The sequence below is a fragment of the Anoplopoma fimbria genome, chromosome 7 (assembly GCF_027596085.1).
Source record: "Anoplopoma fimbria isolate UVic2021 breed Golden Eagle Sablefish chromosome 7, Afim_UVic_2022, whole genome shotgun sequence".
In the NCBI taxonomy this organism is placed as follows: Eukaryota; Metazoa; Chordata; class Actinopteri; order Perciformes; family Anoplopomatidae; genus Anoplopoma; species Anoplopoma fimbria.
This window is the reverse complement of record NC_072455.1, coordinates 19,798,579-19,819,361: the sequence shown is the minus strand read 5'-3', so window position 1 is coordinate 19,819,361 and position 20,783 is coordinate 19,798,579. Positions and strand designations below refer to the sequence as shown.

The window sequence follows — 20,783 nt, the reverse complement described above, 5'->3', positions numbered from 1 at the left end:
CGTCAGCTGCAGTTCTACTTGCCACTAACCTGTATGTCTGTACAGTCACAATCAATTTAACACATCACAGAAACTGTGTCACCCGCAATCAGGTTTATTGAAACAGAAGTTATTGGCCTGTTGCTGCATATTAACCTACATTAGACCTTAGATAGCAGAGCAATTGGTTTTAAAGTGCCTATAAAAACATAGAATGCCCATTAATTTTCTGCTAACGACTCAAAAGTGAGTGTCTTGTAGGCGAATGATTTGTGCTGTAGGTCCAAAAGTCAAACAAACACCCTGAGGTCGAAAAGATAAATTGATATTTGAGCGAACTACTTTAAAACACATTGGATTTGTGTAAAAGTAAAGCCTCGTTTGAGAAGAGACATTCTTTAGTGGTTGTAAATTTAGCGTTTTAAACGTAACCGACCTTGTGTAACAGAAACTGGCTACTGTACTGAAATCTGACATGGGACGTCCTGTCCCTGGATAGGACACACAGAGCCAAAGCCAAGAGGACCAAAAGCTTTAAGAGAATGTTATCTCATTCAATCTCTGTCTCTGTCACATACACACATTTTCATTATTTGCTGACTCAGGCTACCGATTTCTCTTCGTCTGTTTGTGTCGTGTCGCTCCACCAGTTCTGTCACTTTCCGCCAATGTGGATGGCTCTCCTTACACACACACACACACACACTCACACACACTCTCACACATACACACTCACACATACACACTCACACATAGCTATGGGCGCTGTCTTGAGTGAAGTGATACATAGAGTTATAGCATAAGCAGGTGGGGGTCCTCAGTTCTGAGTAAGGCTTTTTCCAGAGTGCCAGCTCGCTCCGGCTCTCTGACGCAGACGGACAAACAGACTGAAACACAAGAAGCTGTTGCACCATCTTTAAGAGAGGCAGCTGAGCGACGGAGCTGCTGTTGAGACATTTGTCTCTCGTCTTGCTTCATCCGGTGCTTAATTCAAATAACAGTCAGTAGGACAATTCCTTTGTTTGGGGATCTTAGCAGACTTTTTGAAAGTTTAAAAAAAACAAAAAACGTTTAAAACTTTTCAGATCAAGCAAGACGCAAAACGTTGAATAAGTCTTCCATTAAGAAGCACATGGTTTCAATCCTGGAAAATCCTCAGAAACCAAATGTCAACACCTTCAAATACTCCTTTTTTAAAGTAGCAAAAGTTTACTTATGTTCAAAGTCCTAATCCCCAATGCAATATTATATTATACTACTTAGAACTAATGTAGTAAGTTATTTATTACTACTAAATGATCATTCAAAATGATCACAAAATGTGTGAAATTATCACACAGTTATATTTTATTAATTTATTCTATTGTAATTTAATACTAAACATAAATATTGCCATTTGATTGTATGACAGTTAGCCTGAAGCTAATTTTCACTTCATATTTTCAACATTAAATATGTTTAATAATGCATTCCTTATGGTCCCGCTGTTGTTTCCGGGTCATTACTAATTCAAAACTCCACAAAACTCTTAACAGAAGTAGATCACAGTCACATCTGCTCCATGCTTACAGCGGCTCATTAGTGCGTCTTATCCGAGTCTTTCACAAAATCAATTAAAAAGCTTCCTTGTCCTGCTAAAACATGGCTGTGGTCCTCGCTTACCTACTAAACCAAACTCAACTTCTGTTTTGCAGCATCAGAGGGTACAGAGAGCAACTGACAAACCTCTGGATCATTAAAATGACAGGGGACACACACACACACACACGACTGGAATCTAGTTTGCATTTGGAAATCTTGTCCCGTGTGTTTAGAGACCGATGCCAATCTGTGTTTCACAAGGCCTCTGTGTGTGTGTGTGTGTGTGTGTGTGTGTGTGTGTGTGTGTGTGTGTGTGTGTGTGTGTGTGTGTGTGTGTGTGTGTGTGTGTGTGTGTGTGTGTGTGTGTGTGTGTGTGTCCACGTGCCAGCTTCTGGCCTCTGCTCCAGTGTGATGATAAATTGTGTAATTATTAATAGAGACACCTCTGCCCCTTCATACGGCAACAGCGCACGTGCACACGCACAGACAGAACCTTCCCCATTCGTATTAAGTATCTACATGTAGCTATATTATGAGCAGTAGTTGGGACTGTGGTTGTATGTGTGTGTTAACACTGTATGTACGTGTAGGTGTGGATGTGTGTCTGTATGTGTGTGTGCATACACAGTCAATGTGTGGCTGACTGGTTAGACAGCCGGACTGGGCCAACACGCACCGCAAATATTTATCTACAGACCGTCTGGAGACTCTGCAAGCGACGCTTCTCCCTCTCACTTCGTCTCCACAGGAGGAAAAAACATTTATCAAAAGAGTCCTCTCCTTTTAGTCTTCATCTCCATCCCGTTTTAGCCTCCTCTGCATTTACTACATTTAGTTGGAAGTTTGCCTTAAGCTTGTTAATACAGGACTTTTTGAACCAGTGACAGATTTTTTGTCCTTTTTTTCTCTCTTCTCTTTACTCAGGCATATTAGAGTGCTAAAACGATGAAGGTAAAATGCTGACTGTCATCCCACCTGCATGGTCTGCAAAATGTTCCAGTGTGTTGTTAAGTGCATGTGATTTGGAGCAAATTGGCTCCTTTGAGGAGTGCTCTGTATGTGGGATTGGTTTTCTGACAGAGACGGATATGAAGGAAGACGGCTGAAAACAAGATAATAACGTCACCAAAAAAACAAGAGACCTAATCAGTCAGCTTATGATTTGTGTTTTACAAACACAAAGCAGCCAAATGAACGCACACATCATGCAAAGAGACGTGAAGCACAGCAACGTGGTATTGTTTCACTGTTTCCGTGCTGTTATCCTTCACACAGGTGTATCAAGTAAGATACCCGTTAATATGACGTCCCAACCTCAAATAAATGAGCAGATTGATGACGCACGGCCGATCACTCACTCTGTGTGTGTTGTTTTGGACAGAAGGCGATGATTCATATTCAGATTCTGCCCTCGTCATCATCAGCTCAAAGTGGAATAAGCCGTCCCAGACGAGGTGCTGATGACACCTACAAACACACCCAACTAGTCCCGAACAACTTGGGAACACATTTAAGCAAAAACTGATGTTTCTTTCAGCTCCTCTTGATCACAGCTGACCACGAATACAAACAATTTCATTAATGGCAAATGAAATTCAGCCGGGACATGAACAGTAAACACAGGGGGCGCATGCACCGATGCCAGCCAGCCAGCCAGCCAGCCAGCCAGCCAGCCAGCCACCCCCTTCTCGTGTCTCTTCCGCATGTTATTTTCTACTTGTTTGTTCTCGACCACGTACAACTAATAAGTAGGCTGGAGAGTTGGGCGCATTTCATTTCCTCTCCTCCGCTGATTCTGTTTTTTTAATGCTCTGGTTAGGCGCTGTGACGCCTGCAGCCGAGGAGAACATTGTGTTAATGGTTGTGGAGAGGTGCAGTGTGGGGGCAGTAATTGTAGATTCCAGAGATGCTGTTTGTCAGACAACGGAAACAGAACATCAGGTTTCCATGAAGCATTAAAAGAAAACTCACAAACATTAAAAGAAGAACGATGTGTTCATGAACATCACGCAAACATACAGCCAGTCTGCACTGCAGGCACACAAACACACACACACACACACACTTGTAAAAACCACTTGAAAACACGATGCTCATGTATAGAGGAATACGAACATGTTTGCAGAGATTCAACCAACACGGTGCCAGTTTGTATCAGGCAGGTGTGGTTTTTCCATCATTTCAATTGACACATGAGTAAAGATAAATAAATCCAGGCACACATGACAATGTTAAAAGTTTGGCACAGCTGCTGGATTTAAATGTAATGTTTTGTTTGCCTTCTGAAAGTTGTTCTTAAATGTAGTTCGAGTTTGTTCTTAATAATTATAACAATACAACCAGAGACAACGGGTTAATTCATATGTTGCTTCTATTCATATTTAATTGTCTTTGATATTCTTACTACAACTCATCCTCCACAAGCCGGGTCGCCACAGGTTCAGTCGCTCTACCTGACCGTGTTAGTCGTTGCTGCCGGCACTCAGTATGAGCAGTTTGACTGTATCCAGCTGTAAATGATGTGTGTGGGTCTCTAGTAAAAGTGATGATGGGCCTTTTGATTAGTTGGAAGATGCTGTTATTGGTCTTACCGAAACACAAAACCCAGGCGAAAGTGTAAGGAATGCATTAAACCGCGTATTTGACGTAAGCTACAATTGCTAGCATGCCTGGCTAGCTACAAACAGTAGTGACTTCCAAAGACCAGGGGCATTCCATAAGCAAACTATATTACTTTGTTAGGTTAAAAGTTATATTCGAAAAATACTAACATCCACCCTGTTACTATTTTGGGTATCAATAGCTGGAAACAACGTTTTCAATGAAGTCAAAAAGATTTAGAGATAGCATTCGCTAACAATAGCGACAGCTGTTCCATTCCAAGTCCAAATACTTTTGTGTGAAATTTAAGAATAATTGTTTCAAAAATCACCACAAAATGTCCATAAGTGAACCGCCAATTATTATGTCGAGTATTGAACACTTATGTAATTATTTGGTCTGTTAAAATTCTAAAGCCAAAATATATTTAAATAACAATTTAAAAGATTTAGATTTGAATGAGCAAACACAAATCCACTATTGACTCAATGTGCTAATGGTTCTGCAGTACAACGCACAGCCTTGTCTCCTCACGCAATAAATCAATTAAATCCCCAAGAAAATCATTTCCAGTCAGGAAAAACCTCATGTGCCTACGTGGAACTGACTCTATACAATGTGGTCAATTTAATAAGGAAAGCCCTGCAAAGCACAGGAAGCTGTTAGTTCTGCCACTGAGGCCCGGTTAAGGGCCATGACGCCGAGGTGACGTTGGGGTGAGGCAGCACTCTAAAGGTTAACGACCGTTCTCAGGCCAATAATGGCAGCAGTGAGCAAACATTGCTGCTCCTTCATTCGATCCGCGCTGATGAGTTACATAAGGTGGCTCGAGGGGGCTGTTTGTTCTCTTTCTCAATCACCACATGGAGGATGTCAATGATCTTGACTATGGAACGAGTTCTGAGGTGGGGCCATATGTTGAGTTTGCATGTAGACGGCCACAGGACGATGATGTGAGGGGAACAGTCAGTGGGTTAATTTCAAACTCTCTGTCCACGTGTCTGAATTTGAAAATGTTCTGGAGTGAAATGAAATTCTTGACTCTTTGTCAATTTGGCCTCTTGATCACACTGAACAGAGCTGCAGAGAACGTGGACCCCGGTCGATGTGTCAGGATTAGGTAACTGAAATGTAGGCTGTGTGTGTTTAGTCTACAGTTTCCCTCCAGGCGGTCAGAGTTGAGCAATCCATATGTTAAAGATGTCGTAATGATCCTCAGTTTTTTTTTGGTTTCTATGTAGAAACACCCAATTTACAGACTCAACTTTGCAGAAAGTCCTTAGAGTCCTGTGCTGCATGATCTGTTGGCTTAGGCTACTAAAAATGTTCAGTTTGCAAGGAAACTGCGTGTTGACAGCAGGTTTTTGCCCTCAAACTCAAAACCTTTGATTCGTCTGACCTTCAACCGTCATTACTAGTAATTATGAACATCTGCAAGCAAACTAAGCCGTTTCAAAATCTGGTCTGATTGGTCAGCATACAACCTACAACTGTCACTTGTTAATTTAATCACCTGCAGCTCATTAAAAATGAATCAACAGCATATTAGAGTATCTGGTTGGTGTTCTGTCTGCAAAGCAGTATTAGTTACACTCAAGGGAAATTTGAAGCAGTAAACGATGAAATAGTACATAACAGAAGTACATTCTACGGGATTTTGTAGGTAAGATGTGAAACTTGACATGTAGGCTGTTTAGGTAGTTTAGCGTGGGTGGGGGGGGGCACTTAACAACACACTGGAACATTTTGCAGACCATGCAGGTGGGATGACAGTCAGCATTTTACCTTCATCGTTTTAGCACTCTAATATGCCTGAGTAAAGAGAAGAGAGAACCCTTAAGGCTGTATTTGGGCGGAACGTGCAAAATATACGAATAATTCATAAAAATAACACCACATCGCAAAATTAAGTAAAGCAGCAGTTTGATGACAATATTTGGAGCGTTCGCCTGAACTGACATCTTGAGTTTGACTCTAAAAAAAGATACAGCCCTGCTATTTGGGACCTTTTCTTTATTTCATTGCAAAGTGTCAACCTTGCCCCAAGGAGCAAGGGGTTATTAAACAACAGTCGTCCGGTCTAAAATGTCTTAATTGGGCACGATTTAAACAATCTAGTAAGATCAAGGCTTCACAGGCAAAGCCCTTGTGGGAAAAAAAAGGAGATTTGATGGCCGCTCCGCTGAGAATAACTTGACCCCTCTTACTGGATTCTCGCCCCGGTTGTCCCCGTCAGCACTTCGGCTGACCCCGAGATCAACTCTGACCTCTTGTCATCCCCTAAATCTCCTCCACCTGCACCGCTCGGCTTCCGCACAGCTCGACATGCAACGCACACAAACAGTTACCGAAACCACATGCGGCCACATAAACAAACAATATGATATAGAAAAGAGAAGCCGCACACACACACACACACACACACACACACACATATATAGGCGGCCTCCATGTGAGAGGTGGCTCGTTAGTAGACGGTAATCAGCTTAGTGCTCTCCTACGGCCACAGGCGCTAAGCTCCTTACAGACAAACCCAGTTAGAGAAGTAGCAGCTGAGCGATGCCACGGCCCAGAATCCAATGAAACACACACACAGTCAGACGCACACAGATCATGGTGGAGGCGTGGGGAGACAACACTGTGGCGACGTCAAGACAATCACCTGAGTCAGAGCAGAGATGTGTGTGCCGATGAGGACAGAAAAGAAAAACTAAATTTATGGGGGCGGCAGACGAAGAAGAGAAAGAGGCCGGGAAAGAAACGCGCAGAAAGAGAAACTTGAATGATTTCCAGTGAGAGTGAGTGAGTTAGGAGGAGGAGGGGATAAAAAAGCAGACAAATAAGAAGGAGTGTGTGTGAAAAACTCCCTCCTCCTCCTCCTCCTCCTACTCCTCCTCCTCCTCCGTGGCCTCAGTAACCCCAGTCGGTGGCTGCTCAGTTCTTTTTAGGCAGCGCCCGACGCTCTCCAAGCCCGGCATACATCCCATACCACAGCGCACAATCAGCGCTCTGTAGCCAGGATCGCACTCACACAGGGAGCTGGCACGCTGCCAAGCCACACACACACACACACACACACACACACACACACACACACACACACACACACACACACACACACACACACACACACACACACACACACACACACACACACACACACACACACACACACACACACACATACTGAGACACACACACACACAGAAGAAAAATCAGTACGAACAGCAATGGGGGTTCATGTCAATGTAACCTGTGGGTCCACCACTTTGGTCCGGACTGAAACATCTTTACAACTGTTGAATGGGATTGCCATGAAATTTAGCACAGGTATCCATGGTAACCAGAGGATGAATCCTACCAACTTTTGTGATCAGTTCAAGTTTCCTCTTGCGACAACGTGAGATTCACTTTTGTGATTTTTGAGTGAAATAATCTTGAAAAAATGTTGGATGAATGCAACATTATTATTCCACTTCAGGATTGTTAAATGTATGGACGGGTTAATGTGTGGGACTATTTCAGACGTGAGAGAAGAATCAATCGTTTCAAGTCACGACAAGAAATTCAGCGAGAGTATTTTCCCAGAAAATGTCAAACTATTCCTTTGAGAGCAACTTCAAAGCGACACAAATGCGCCCGACACATTGCCAAGTTGACAAAGCGATAAATCAATCATTCAAAATCTGATGAGTGCACAGAGTATTAACGATACAATGCAGTAACGAGAGCTGCATTCAGGTGCCTCACCTTAACGTTGATGTTGAAGGCACAGACTTTTCTAAATGCAGACAAGCCCTGTAAGTTATCCTTTAAGAGTGACCTTTTAAGAGGTACATTCATTCATTCATTCATTCATTCATTCAAGCAGAATACTTCTTGTACACAAACCCGGCTCACACGCCCTGCTGAAAGCTCCTTAATTTGTGGAACGTGATTATTGGTGTGAAAAGTAAAAAAAAAGATTGAACAAAAAGTCTGCAGAGGAAGAGAAAAGACAGGAAGAGGAGAAAAAAGAGAGGTTTGGAGAGGCATGGTGGGGCAGAGGGGCTTTTGTTCAAAACAGAAAGAGCAAAACAGTATTGACAAAAGGGACAAGAGGTGTGTGTGTGTGTGTGTGTGTGTGTGTGTGTGTGTGTGTGTGTGTGTGTGTGTGTGTGTGTGTGTGTGTGTGTGTAGTTGTAGTCATGATAGGCCAGAGCCAGGTCAGTGGAGGTAACTTCAGCCATTAGTTGAGGAGCTTTTGGCTGATCCCTACTTCCTGAAAGGTTATTGGCTTAGATGATCGGTCTGAGCTTTTCTTATTTAGAGCAACACAGCCGCGAGACAGCGTGTGTGTGTGTGTGTGTGTGTGTGTGTGTGTGTGTGTGTGTGTGTGTGTATGTAATGTTTGTGTTTGCATGCACATAAATCATGTAAGACTTTGTAATGTAACTAAAGAGCTCTGAATTGGATAGGCAAGCATGCACAGGTAATCAAATGCTTTTCTGTCACATCCAATGACAAGTCCAATTGCCAAAGTCTTCAGTGCACACGTGCACGCACACACGCACACACACACACACAGTCTGTCCGGCGGCGCCTCTTTGCCTGACCAAGCTGCCAATACAATTCGTTCTCCTGACGCTGTGTGTGTGTGTGTGTGTGTGCGCCAAATGCATGTAAATAAGGCACTAGTCAGTCAAAACATGACTAGAGTACTGAGTCATTAGCCGCGGTTTTACTACCTAATTATCATTCGCTCGGCCGGGCAGCTCACCAACACACACACACACACAAAAACACACACACACACACACACACACACACACACACACACACACACACACACACACACACACACACACACACACACACACACACACACACACACACACACACACACACACACACACACACACACACACACACACACACACACAACATGATGAAGCTCCTGTTGAAGAGCCCTTGAGCAGGGTGCTTAAACCCTTAATAGGCTCAGGGGTAAGTGAGGGATTCATTGGTGAAAAAGAGCCATTAATCTATAAACAAATGAACCAAAAACATTAAAATTAAGACATTTGATTCATTTTATGAAGGCAGAAGAAAAATAAGTAAATCTACAGCTGATGGGATTTTCTTTTTTTCTTTTTTAAATCGGCTATAATCCTTAAAGACAAGAATTCGGATACATTTTGTCACATTCTAGTCAATCTTCTTGCGATTCGTTTGTCTGATTAGTCAGATATTTTTGACGGACTTCAAAATTTCCCCCAATAGCAGCTCGAACGTCTTCACAACAACATTTTGTTCCAGTTCACCTGCAGAAAATGCCAACAAATAAACCAAATCTTTGAGCCTCAAACAGCTAGTTTTGGTCCTCTACCATTTAAATACTGGAGGTAGAGTACTGTTGCATTTGCTGCCCATGTTAATTTTTTTATTTTTTTTCCCTGATAAACGTCAGTACGCACCTTTAGTCAAAGTCTAATATTCTTATCAAGAATGTGTGTTTATGTGTACATTTAGTGATTATGTTCTGATTAAGCAAAAATGCCAAACATTTATTTGTTTTTTTCAGATTGTATATTTGGGTTTAGGACAAAACAAGCAATCTGGAGACATCACCTCTACAGACCAAACAGCTGAAATAACATAAAATAATCAGCAGATTAACCTCGTAAACCTTTAAATACTTATATCGTTATCAGCCTCAGAAATCCAGACTGGGCTCTAAGAGCACTGGTTATCTTTAGCCTTGTGGTTACTTTCTTTGAAGTTACACCAGTTTCTCGTTTTTCCGTCGGAGGACTTCCTGAACGCCTCACCGTCAAATGCCTCGTTGTGTCCATCTGTGTTTTAGAAGTGATAAAACATTGATGGCTTAAGGTAGTGTGTGTGTGTATGTGTGAGTTTGTAAGTGATACTGTGGAGTTGAGCATGTGTCTGTTACATTACCGGAAACAGAATCTGACCCCAATTGGCTGTGTGGAATTACTGGAATCACACACACACACACACACACGCACACACACGCACACGCACACGCACACACCTTGTCCTATCAGTTGATCTGTCCCTCTTCAGATTTTCATGTGACGAGCATCAAGAATGAAGCCACACGAGTCTGCTGCTGTCGCTCTGACCTCGTGCATCGTTGTGTTGCAACTATCAGTATAGAACAAACCGAGTGTGTGTGTGTGTGTGTGTGTGTGTGTGTGTGTGTGTGTGTGTGTGTGTGTGTGTGTGTGTGTGTGTGTCTGAGCTTTAAAGAAGTGTCATGTTGGGAGATGGGCACTGCAGCCTGGTCAAGGTCTTGGGAAGATGAGCGGGTAAAAACAAAACCAGGCGGGTGATAACAGGGGGAGAGAAGCAAAGAGATGGAGAGACGAGAGGTTTTTCTTCACTGGTTATCGCCACGGCAACGAACACCAGACATTAAATATCCTTTTTTTGTGATTTTTAACTTAACAAAAGAATTTGATAAAATATAGTTTTGAGTGTCTTCAATGCAAGTTTTTATTTTAAAGGCAACTTCTGTTTAATTTCACGGCTTTATGTTTTGTTGTTTCAACAATTTTCTTTGTTTGGTTTGGTGGACGGATACCGTTGCTATGGAGAAGAAGCCAGTCTGAGCTCAGTCTTGTTGTTGCTACTGTGAACAAAGCATGGCGCCATCCTTTCTGGATTCATCCCAAACTCTCCTAAAATACAAAAAGTGATTAATGTTTTAAAGATTTTTTTCTGCAAAAAGTGAACTTTAGTTTTTTTTGCTTATAGTTTGTAGCAACTGCCACAGAATTTAAGGCTCTTTGACAGTCTTTGTTTTTTTTATGTCAACCCACTTGAAATGACTTGGATTTTTTCAATCAAACAATTTTCTAAAGCTATGACTCATCTCTTTTCTGGGGATTCAATAAAGAGATTTGAATGCCCAATACAGGCAGTGGAAGTGCTCCAACTACCACTCACCTACTTTATCTAAACAGAAAAATAAATGGGACTTTTCTTTTGGTTTTGGAATACCTTCATATTTACATTTCTCGTAAATGTTAAACTGTTTATTCTCAAACAAATCAGCGTTTAACCGCAAATTATATTAAAATTGGGTTTTTCCCCTTAATTAAAATTCATCAATACCTACATCATTGTCCTCTCCACTTAACCACAAATGTACCTCACCTCCTCCCTCGGCTCTCCCTCCCAATGAATCAGCACTTTTGCTCCATAAAAAGCGGTGAAAAGCATTCTCATCCATTCTCCGCGCTTTTCCAGCGTGTCAAGCTTCAAAGTTTCAGTGTCAACAGGGCTTTATGAAAAAGGCCCTTTGATGTCTGTAATGAGGCAAATAGTTATAGCATGGTGGCAAATATGCATAAGGGACGGTAAATATTACGCAATGTGCAAAGGGGCAAAAAAAAATTCCATCCAAAGACGGAGACAGAGCGATTTAGAGCGCTTAGTTCAATACCGATGATTTCAGATGGTGAATGAAGGTTCATCAAGTCCGCACGACTGCATGATCTCACACACACACACACACACACACACACACACACACACAGAGTAAAGATTTAGTCTCTATTCATTGTGCAGAACAAAACCACCCATTTCCCCTTAGTCAATAAAAGATTATGTCCGTGGGAGAGTGGACCTCAGGCAATATCTGAAACAACAACACACACACACACACACACACACACACACACACACACACACACACACACACACACACACACACACACACACACACACACACACACACACACACACACACACACACACACACACACACACACACACACACACACACACACAAACCAATGCAAGTCCCAACATGCCTCCCCTATGAAGGCTTAAGACAGTTACTACATTTCCTTTAAATGACACCATTGACCCCATTACTCAAGAAGGAGTGAACGATAGTAATACTACATATACCACTGGTCCTTCTTTAAAATATGCAGTTTTTCTCAGTAAACTGATATTCCCCGAAGACAGCTCTGATTGACGTTGTGTTATAGGTTGAGGTTGTGTCATCCATCACTGAATGAACTGAGTGTAAACTGATAGTTTGTGCAGACCGCATTCAGACTGCATGAATAAACGCAACCTTTTCATTTACTTTAATGTCTTGGGGTTGCTGCTACAGAGGGCTCTGGGGAAATCAAGTATTCACATTCCAGGTAGATGACTTTATAACGGCCGTAGATCTACTCTTTATCTGGTGAACCAATGCCATCGTAACAGACTCCCTCATTATAACGTAAACCGCTGTTCAGTGTTTTGACTTCTGATAAGCCACAAAATTCATTACTGTAGCACTCAAACCTGTCGTCCTCGATCTTACTTCACTGTTACACTAACACCTGAAGTAACATGCCCACACCAATGCTACCACTTGCACCAAAAAACTGTCCTGACACACCCCATAAAATAGGAAAAGCCAGATGAGATGCATCCGTGCACTTTATAGGCTTGCAATAAAAAATGTTATCATGGAAAATCAAACTGTTCCATAAAAATTAAACCTAAATAAAACATACACGTTTGGACCTGTTTACAGCACCTATTATGCATTAAGCACATTGTTTTTCACGCAGCAGAACTCTCCAGTGGATCTCCATGATGGCGCCAGATGTGGATGCAGAGAGATTTGTGGTGCTATTAGCGGCTCACACAGGTTTGCAGAGACTCTGCACACAGCTGATAGCAGAATACAGAGTGGAACCAGTGAGGAACCAGGATTTCTTACAGTTAAAAAGCTGCTCCATGTGCTGTCCCATAGCGGTGTGTGAGTGACGGGGTGATCAACCGTCACAAATCTGAGTGTATGTGTGTGTGTGTGTGTGTGTGTGTGTGTGTTAGCATTCAACTCCTCCAGTCCTTGGTTTCGCCTAATTGGTCAGAGGCGAGGGCCGGTAATGAGTCTGCTGCGGCCGCGGCGCACGCATATGACCTCATCGCACGGTCTCTGCTTGAAGTGCGAAGGAAAAAACGTCTCAGCTTTCGAGACCTCTAATAAAAGCGTGTGTGTGTGTGTGTGTGTGTGTGTGTGTGTGTGTGTGTGTGTGTGTCTGTGGTGGTGACGGACACACAACCTTCAACACTCCCTTAAAGAACCCAAACAGAGGAGAGTTGTTGCTATGTGCGCTGTGAGTTCGGGGAATCCCTGAACAGACCACCCAAACAAAGCAAACCGGACTTCAGAGAAACTAAACGTCCTTGACTTTAACAGAAACAAACTACCCCCCCCAAAAAAGATCCTCCTCCATTTTGTTATATTTTCCAAAGGAACCTATCTAAAAATGTGAGGGGAAAATATTGAATAAACACAGAAAATATGGCTTTTGTTTACTCAAACTGGCAAGGAAATGGATCCAGACTTCTCTCTGCTGTCCTCATGTAAACACGCAGGTTGTCCTGCATCTTCCCCTGTGCGTAAGCCAGTTGTGTAACGCTGTAATTAGGCTAATGAAGGAAAGTTGCAATGCGGAGAAATTTGAGCTAATTTCCATCTTAATGTGGATTATGTAATCATAAGAAGCAGGGATATACCTCCCATGTTGTCCTGCTTTTCATATCCATAAAGTTGATTATACAGCAGTCAAGTACAAAAGTCTGGGAAGCGAATAACAAAAAAAGAGGATATTATAAAGTTGCTTTTATCCAGCTTTACTTAAATGCATTGCTGTTCGTCTCCATTGATCTCAAAGGGGTGTTAAATTGGAGAAAATGCAGGATGGTTTTGTCCTCCACGATTTCACTCTGAATGAATATAAGCAGAGCCGCGTGTCGCTGCGCTGATGGAGCTCAGTCTCACACACACACACACACACACACACACACACACACACACACACACACACACACACACACACACACACACACACACACACACACACACACACACACACACACACACACACACACACACACACACACACACACACACCGCCCTTAGCCTCACCCTGTTGGGGGGGTCATGTCCCATCCACGTGGTTGTGTTTTACATAACACTACTATTGTTGTTAGTCTAACCTAGTGTTGCCCTAGATTACACACCCGACAATAAAAGTCTGTCAGCTGCATAAAGAAAACCGTGTTTTTTTTGTTGTAGAGGAATGAATGTTATTTTCCCTAAATGGACCAAAGTGACTTGAGCCACAAATCATTTCTATTGGTTATAATTAATTCACAATTCAAGTTCATTGCCGAGTTGTTATTATGTTGTTTTTTTTACCATCAGGTAGAAACTTATTTTGAGGTAAAAATCAAGTTGAAGTTTATCTTTTGGCGTTAACTTTGTCCTACTATGGGAAGCGTAGATCATTGTTGACATTTTAAAGTACAATCACATTCAGTTTTGACACCAAACTCAATGGTTTAGAAAGACAAGTTGACCTCTTTACAACTGGTTGGATCATCTGACTGCTTCTTTGTCTGTTGATAATTACTTAAAAATTAAATTGATATATTTCCCAGTATTGTTTTGAATCACTGTAATAAAGTATCTTCATCTGACAGCTATATTTCAATGGATTAACCAAAACCAGATTTCTAATCTGGTTACTTTTTCTTTAAACAGCTTCTTAAACAAAATTATTCATATCTTAATATAAATCACTATGCCTTATATCATAGAATATACACAGTGATAGATGATTTGATTCATATGGCATAACTAATTGACAATTCATTCCTCACAATGTTTTACGTCTTTCCCCAAAAGTCATTGCATTGATCCCAAAAAAGAATCTATGAAAATCTATTTATAACATTCATCCATGTAACATCTTGACAAAGAGATGAAAACTACTAAAATGTATTTATCAATGCACACGTACACCATAGATACTGATCCATTTTGGTCAGTTAGTATAGTGGCATGACTTTTTCCAATTAGCCAACAGTAAACAAAGGTAAAAATTCCAACTTCTGTGAACAACAATGTTTCCAAATGGATCTAGGCTAAATTTGACACGATGAATATGCATGAAATCCCCATTAGTATCTCCTTCCTTGATGTAGTGTGTCCCAGGGAATGAGTTTTAAAAGAGCTACAGGTTATTTAGAGGCTGGCAACACGCAACGTCCTCCAGATGGTAAAGAAAGAAACAGAGTTCAGGGACAGCTGGGAGTGTGGATAATAAACTTTTCTCACATGATTTCTCTGGAGGAGTTTGTGGGAGTGTTGGCTGATTCAATCTAATTAACATTTTGTCCCGAAAAGTCCTTTCCACTTCAAAAACTAATGTTTCACTCCGTTCTGTTGAAGGTCACGACGACACACATTGTGTGGGAAACACCAACAGGCACGCAAAGATCCACACAGCTAAGTGAAATGCCCACATCACAGTCTCTCACACTTTGGCTGAGCTTCTTAGAAGCAGACACATCAACACAGACGCTTATATTTTCTACACAAAGACACGCACGCAGCCTCAACATTTTTGCCGTAGTGCAACAAAGCACACACGCTTCACATTTGTTGTATCCATTCTGATTTTCTAAAAGACGTTATTTAGAGTGAAATAGTCGCCCTCCTTTTCCTCATTATCTAAATCACGAGGGGTTATTTTTACACATTACATATTACATAACCAGTGTCAAATAGGATCGTTTTTGGCACATGTCCCACTACTGATGTTCAAATTTAGCCTTTGGGCCTCCATGCCAAAAGTATGCAGCCCTGAGACATACACACACTATTTTTCTATACAAGCTGGTTCCTGTTCTGGTAAATGATCCCTGTAATTACAGCAGATCAGAACTTTTAAAAAAAGCACACAGGATCCATGCCGACAAGATAATTAATCGTTTCTAAACTGTATTTAGTTTGTAGTAACGGATAGATCGGTCGCCATGTACCGTCACTGTATTTTTGCCTTTTTGTTTTTGTCTCTTTCTCTGGTTGCTGTCTGCTCTGCAGCAAAAGGAAAATGTCTCAGTGCGACACTCAAATCTATTTTGAAGTGTCTCTGCAAGCGTTTAAAGGACAGAGAGAAACAATGTGAAAAGGAAGGAGGACGAAAGGCGTTTTGGTGAAAAAATGTGGAACACCACTATGTGTAGTGAACAGTAGGGAGGGGAGGAATTTCAAAAATCTGTCAGACTGGATGTCGGATGAGGACGCAGATTGTAGTACGATGAATAAGTGCGAGGTAAAGTAGTCAAATGGAATAACAAAGAAAGTAATTAAGAGCAAAGTAGGGTAAGAAATGAATAAAGAAAGCAAGATAGAAAGGCCACAAATTCTGGACTGCAGGGGAGAACTCTTTCAGGGGAGTCCATTAGCCCTGGGGCCGAGGCCTGCCAGCCCGCCGCGGCAAAAACACTCGAACAAAAGGATCATTTATTGGAGGAGGAAAGAGGGGGAGGCGGAGTGGAGGGATGAAAGGAGGGGGGGAACGACAATGTACAGAGGCATTTAAAAGCTGTGTGAGTGAAACACTGGCCCCATCTCAACATTCACAGCCAATGTGTAACATTGTTCCCCCCACGCTGCCCCGCTGACACACTCAGCAGCAAGAGCCCATATGGTCCCACTGTGGTAGCCTGCTACATATATATATATATATATATATATATATATATATATATATATATATATATTTAAAATACACCCAACAACACCTCCACTTCCCAATAAAACAAAATCGGCTACGTATGGATGCAGACGGATGGTTCATTTCCTTGTGTGGAATATAAAAAAAACAACTGTTGAGCTCAGCCGTGCTGCACTCACCACAAGATCCCTCGATGAATTTTTGCTAATGCAACAAATTCTTTATTAAATCCAACTCTGGAGCCGGGCTATGAAATGTTTGCCACAGAAACCCATGAGGTTTAAGTCTGACACAACCTTCGGTACAAATCAAGTGGAAGCTAGCAGGGCTACATAAACAACAAGGCTTGGCAGGATGCATTCATCACAAGAGCCCCACTGTGGAAGGTTAAGTAAGACTACTGAGTGTTTTACTGATGCATATAAATCCACATCTCCATCTAAATGCCTCTCTATCTGCAGGCGTCTATTTCTTACCGGGACAATTGAGTGCAGACAGTGGCTCAAAGGGGAATGTTTTTCTATGAGGAAACGTCTCACAGTGACCTAGTTGAGGCATTGTTTCGCTGTGGTGGAACCCCACCGCTAAAGAATTACCCCACACAGTAGGAATTTTTTTTTACATACAATGCAAATTCATCATCTGGCCCTATTGACCTCCCTTCCTGACAATAAAGTAGATTTCTGTGGATGCATTCTAATATGCGACCACAGAAAAACAAAGCCCTGTAGGTGGCCAAACAATCACAGCCTTCTGCTTGGGTTAAGCGATGTACAAATCATAAAAAGCTTTTAGCCACATCTAGAAATCTTGCAACCCCACTTCAAGGCTTGCATACTATTCTTTATTCAATCATCATTATGTCAAAGAAGAAGGGCTCTGGAAACTCAAACTAACATGAAATCTGAAATGTGATTCATGGAACAATCATTTTTCCCCTCCATTGGTTTCCTCTACTCCTGTCACATTGGAGGTTATCAGGTCAACAGAAAACAGAGTTCAACTTGATTGAACTCGAAGGATAATGCTTCAACGGTTGGCCAAAATGGTTTGCCGCGCTTTATGTGCGGTGACCTGTTCGCAACAGGTCTTCTACTTAGAAAGTAATGACTCTTCTGGAGCAGAATGATTCTGCCGCTTGTTAAATGCCTACAACAAACGTCTCCTGAATCTGCCCCCAAACATCAAAAGGAGGCCTTGTGGGGATCATTATTAATTTCCAGAATATCGATATTCATTGTTTCATGGTTGTCTGGCCTTTGGCACCTTACATAATCACATGAGGTAAAACGTGTGCATATGCCTTTAGAAGAAATCTACTTATGAATCATCAGAGCAGACGATCTATATCTCATATTATGGATTATGCAGACAGTCATACAAATCAAACTTTTGTCTACCTGGCGCCAGGTGAAGTTTGATTACAAGCATAGATGGAAAGGGAGGCTGTGTTCCATTGGATTATCTTGGAAGCGCGAGTAGGAAGAGAAAGGAGAAAGGGACGAAACGCGATGCTGAACAGAGTCTAACAACTGTGTTTTAAAAGGATAAAGGCGACTCTTACCTGTTCCCTCCTTGTTTCCATTCTGATGCGTCCGCAGCTCCTCTGATTTGTAGAAGTCGATGCTGGCGTAAGTGTTGAGTGTTGAGTTGCTGGTGCTGCCGACTGCTGCGCCCACTACCACGACCCCAGAACCTCCACCCAGTACAGAGAAGAGGCGAGAGGGGGCCTGGCTACCTGAGGGTCCATCCAGGCCCAAATGGGGGACCTCTTTGTTGGCCAAGTCCAAGTCTATGTAGTTAAGGCCTTGCTCTGTGGACGAAGTCTGAGAGTTTGTGGGTAGGGATTGCTGTCCAGGGAGGGCGAACTGAGTGGGGTTGTCAGCCACAGCACCATTCCCCCACAGCATGCTTTCAAAGCCCAGCCGGCGGGCCACAGCTTGGGGGTGTTCTGGAAAGAGGGAGGCAGTGGAGGAAGAGGAAGTAGAGGTAGAGGTAGAGGTAGGGAGGGAAGGGGTGGCAAGAAAGGTTTCGGAGCAGTGCCGTCTGCGTCCTTGTGGGTCGGCCCGGATAACTTTAGCCCCGTGGTCTGGGTTGGTTCCGGGTTTGGCTAGGGGGAAGTCTAAACCCCGTGATAGCACTGGAACAGAGGTATCAGTCCTGGTGGGGGAAGGGGCTTTGGGAGAGACACTGGATGACGCCCTAGGGACGGTGTTGGTATTTAAGCTAAAGACCATGTCTGTGTAGTCTCCACAGGATGTTGGGGACTCAGATTCAGACACTGATGGGACACTTTCTCTGCTTTTCCTACGTGGGGCTTTAGCCACTTCGGCCCCCTCTTCACGAGGGCCAGCAGTACCCTCACAGGCTTTGGGAGCATGAGCAAGAGTTGGTGGTGTGGGAGGGGTGTGGAAGGAGGGGAAAACTATAGGAGTGAGGGAGAGGGGTGAGGGGGACGGAGAAGGGCCCAAGTCCATGTTGACATACTCCGAGGCAGCTGGTGGAGTGATGGGGGCAGAGGGGCTACGGGAAAGGGGGATAAAGTTCCCTAAGCAAGAAGTTGGCCTGTGATGAGGATGCTTGCTGCTTGAGCCATGAGGCAGTGATAAGCCATGCCTGAGACCCCTGCCGCGTCCTCCTCCAACCCCAGTGTGGCTGCTCTTTTCCCCCTTAAACTCAATGCTTACATACTCCCCAGGGCTCTTAGGTTCTGGGGGCAGGGGGTTCTCACGGACCCTAGGAAGGGTATTAGCCTTGGATACATCAACAAACAGGCTCACTGGTCTGTTCCTACTATGGCTACCTTGCTTGGACAATCCACCAGTGCCGCGTCTTTGCTGAAGTTTACTCCCATCTTTGGACTGAGCTCCCCCAGTCATGGTGCTCACTGACTGGGTAACTCGTTCCTCGTTCTCCCCGAGGCTCTCACTGCTGGCTGAGCTGGAGGAGTATGAGGAAGAGGAGAGTGACAGGTGGCGTCCAACTGCTGAATTTCCTGCTGTTGTAGGCTCCTGACGCGCTCCCACAGTCCTACCTCCACCCATTCCCCTACTACAACTCCCATTGGACCTTCTGCCTCGACCTGGCCCATCATCAAAATGTCCAGCAGAGGGGTTATGTTTGTATGAGCGGGGAAGAGAATAGTAAGAATACACCATCTTGGGGGCTTGTTGTTGAGAACTGGTCTCCAAATGACTGATGTGTTCAGGTGGTGGGGGGCTGCCGTTTACAGAACGTGCACTGATTGGAGACATGTTCATATAGTCACTACCCGCCCTGCTGTCTGCACTACCACTGCCCATCCAAGCTCCTCCAGAGAGACCCCCACGCTGGTCAGGGGAGCAGCTGCTATTTGGAGACATTATCATATAGCCATCAGAAGCAGGTGGAGGCCTGATCTGCTGTGGTGGGGACACACTGTTGTTAGGTGTCATGGCCATGTAGTCGTCAGGAGGTTTGGAATCTGAGTCTGGGACAGAGACAGCCAACGACTGGGACAGGGATACTGGAGGCTGAGTGACACCAGGCAGCATGGACATGTACCCATTGTCCACACCTATATCTACACTAACACTTGCTTCGCCACCCACTTCACTTTTGAATTCACCAGCCACATCCAGGTACCCTCCTCCTCCCCCTGCTGACCCAGCACCCACGACAGATTCCCTCTGTGTGGTAGAAGAGGTGGAAGCAAAGGACTCTCGGCTGGTGCTCCTGGACATAATGGCATAATCGGCTGAATCTTCATCTGCTGGCTCCTCAGCTCTGCGCTGACGTGGGGCCAGCCTCTCCAGGGCCATAGGAGGTAATGAGGCCCGCTTGCTCAGAAGCCTACGTTCAGCTTCACATTCGCGACTGGAGGAGCGGCGCAAAACTCTTCTGGTCTGTGGCTGGGAGCCGCAGGCTGGTGTTAGTGGTGCTGGCAGGGAACTGGATGTCAAGCTCCCTTGGTTGCTGTTGCTACCACCACCGCCACCTCCGCGTTGGCCCATCAGAATATAGTTGGATCCTTCCTCGCCAATGGACTGGCTGTCGGCGCTACCAACAGAGCTTCCGGGGAGGCTCGGGGGG

General features: G+C 43.6%; 1 protein-coding gene across 1 annotated transcript in view; it reads right to left on the bottom strand.

Moving 5' to 3' along the window:
- si:ch73-335l21.1 (insulin receptor substrate 1-B) overlaps positions 1-20,783 on the bottom strand; it is a 41,303-nt gene that overhangs the window by 8,011 nt on the left and 12,509 nt on the right. The window contains 1 exon segment of the mRNA XM_054601563.1: positions 18,277-20,781. Within this exon segment, the coding sequence (XP_054457538.1) occupies positions 18,277-20,781 (2,505 nt within the window).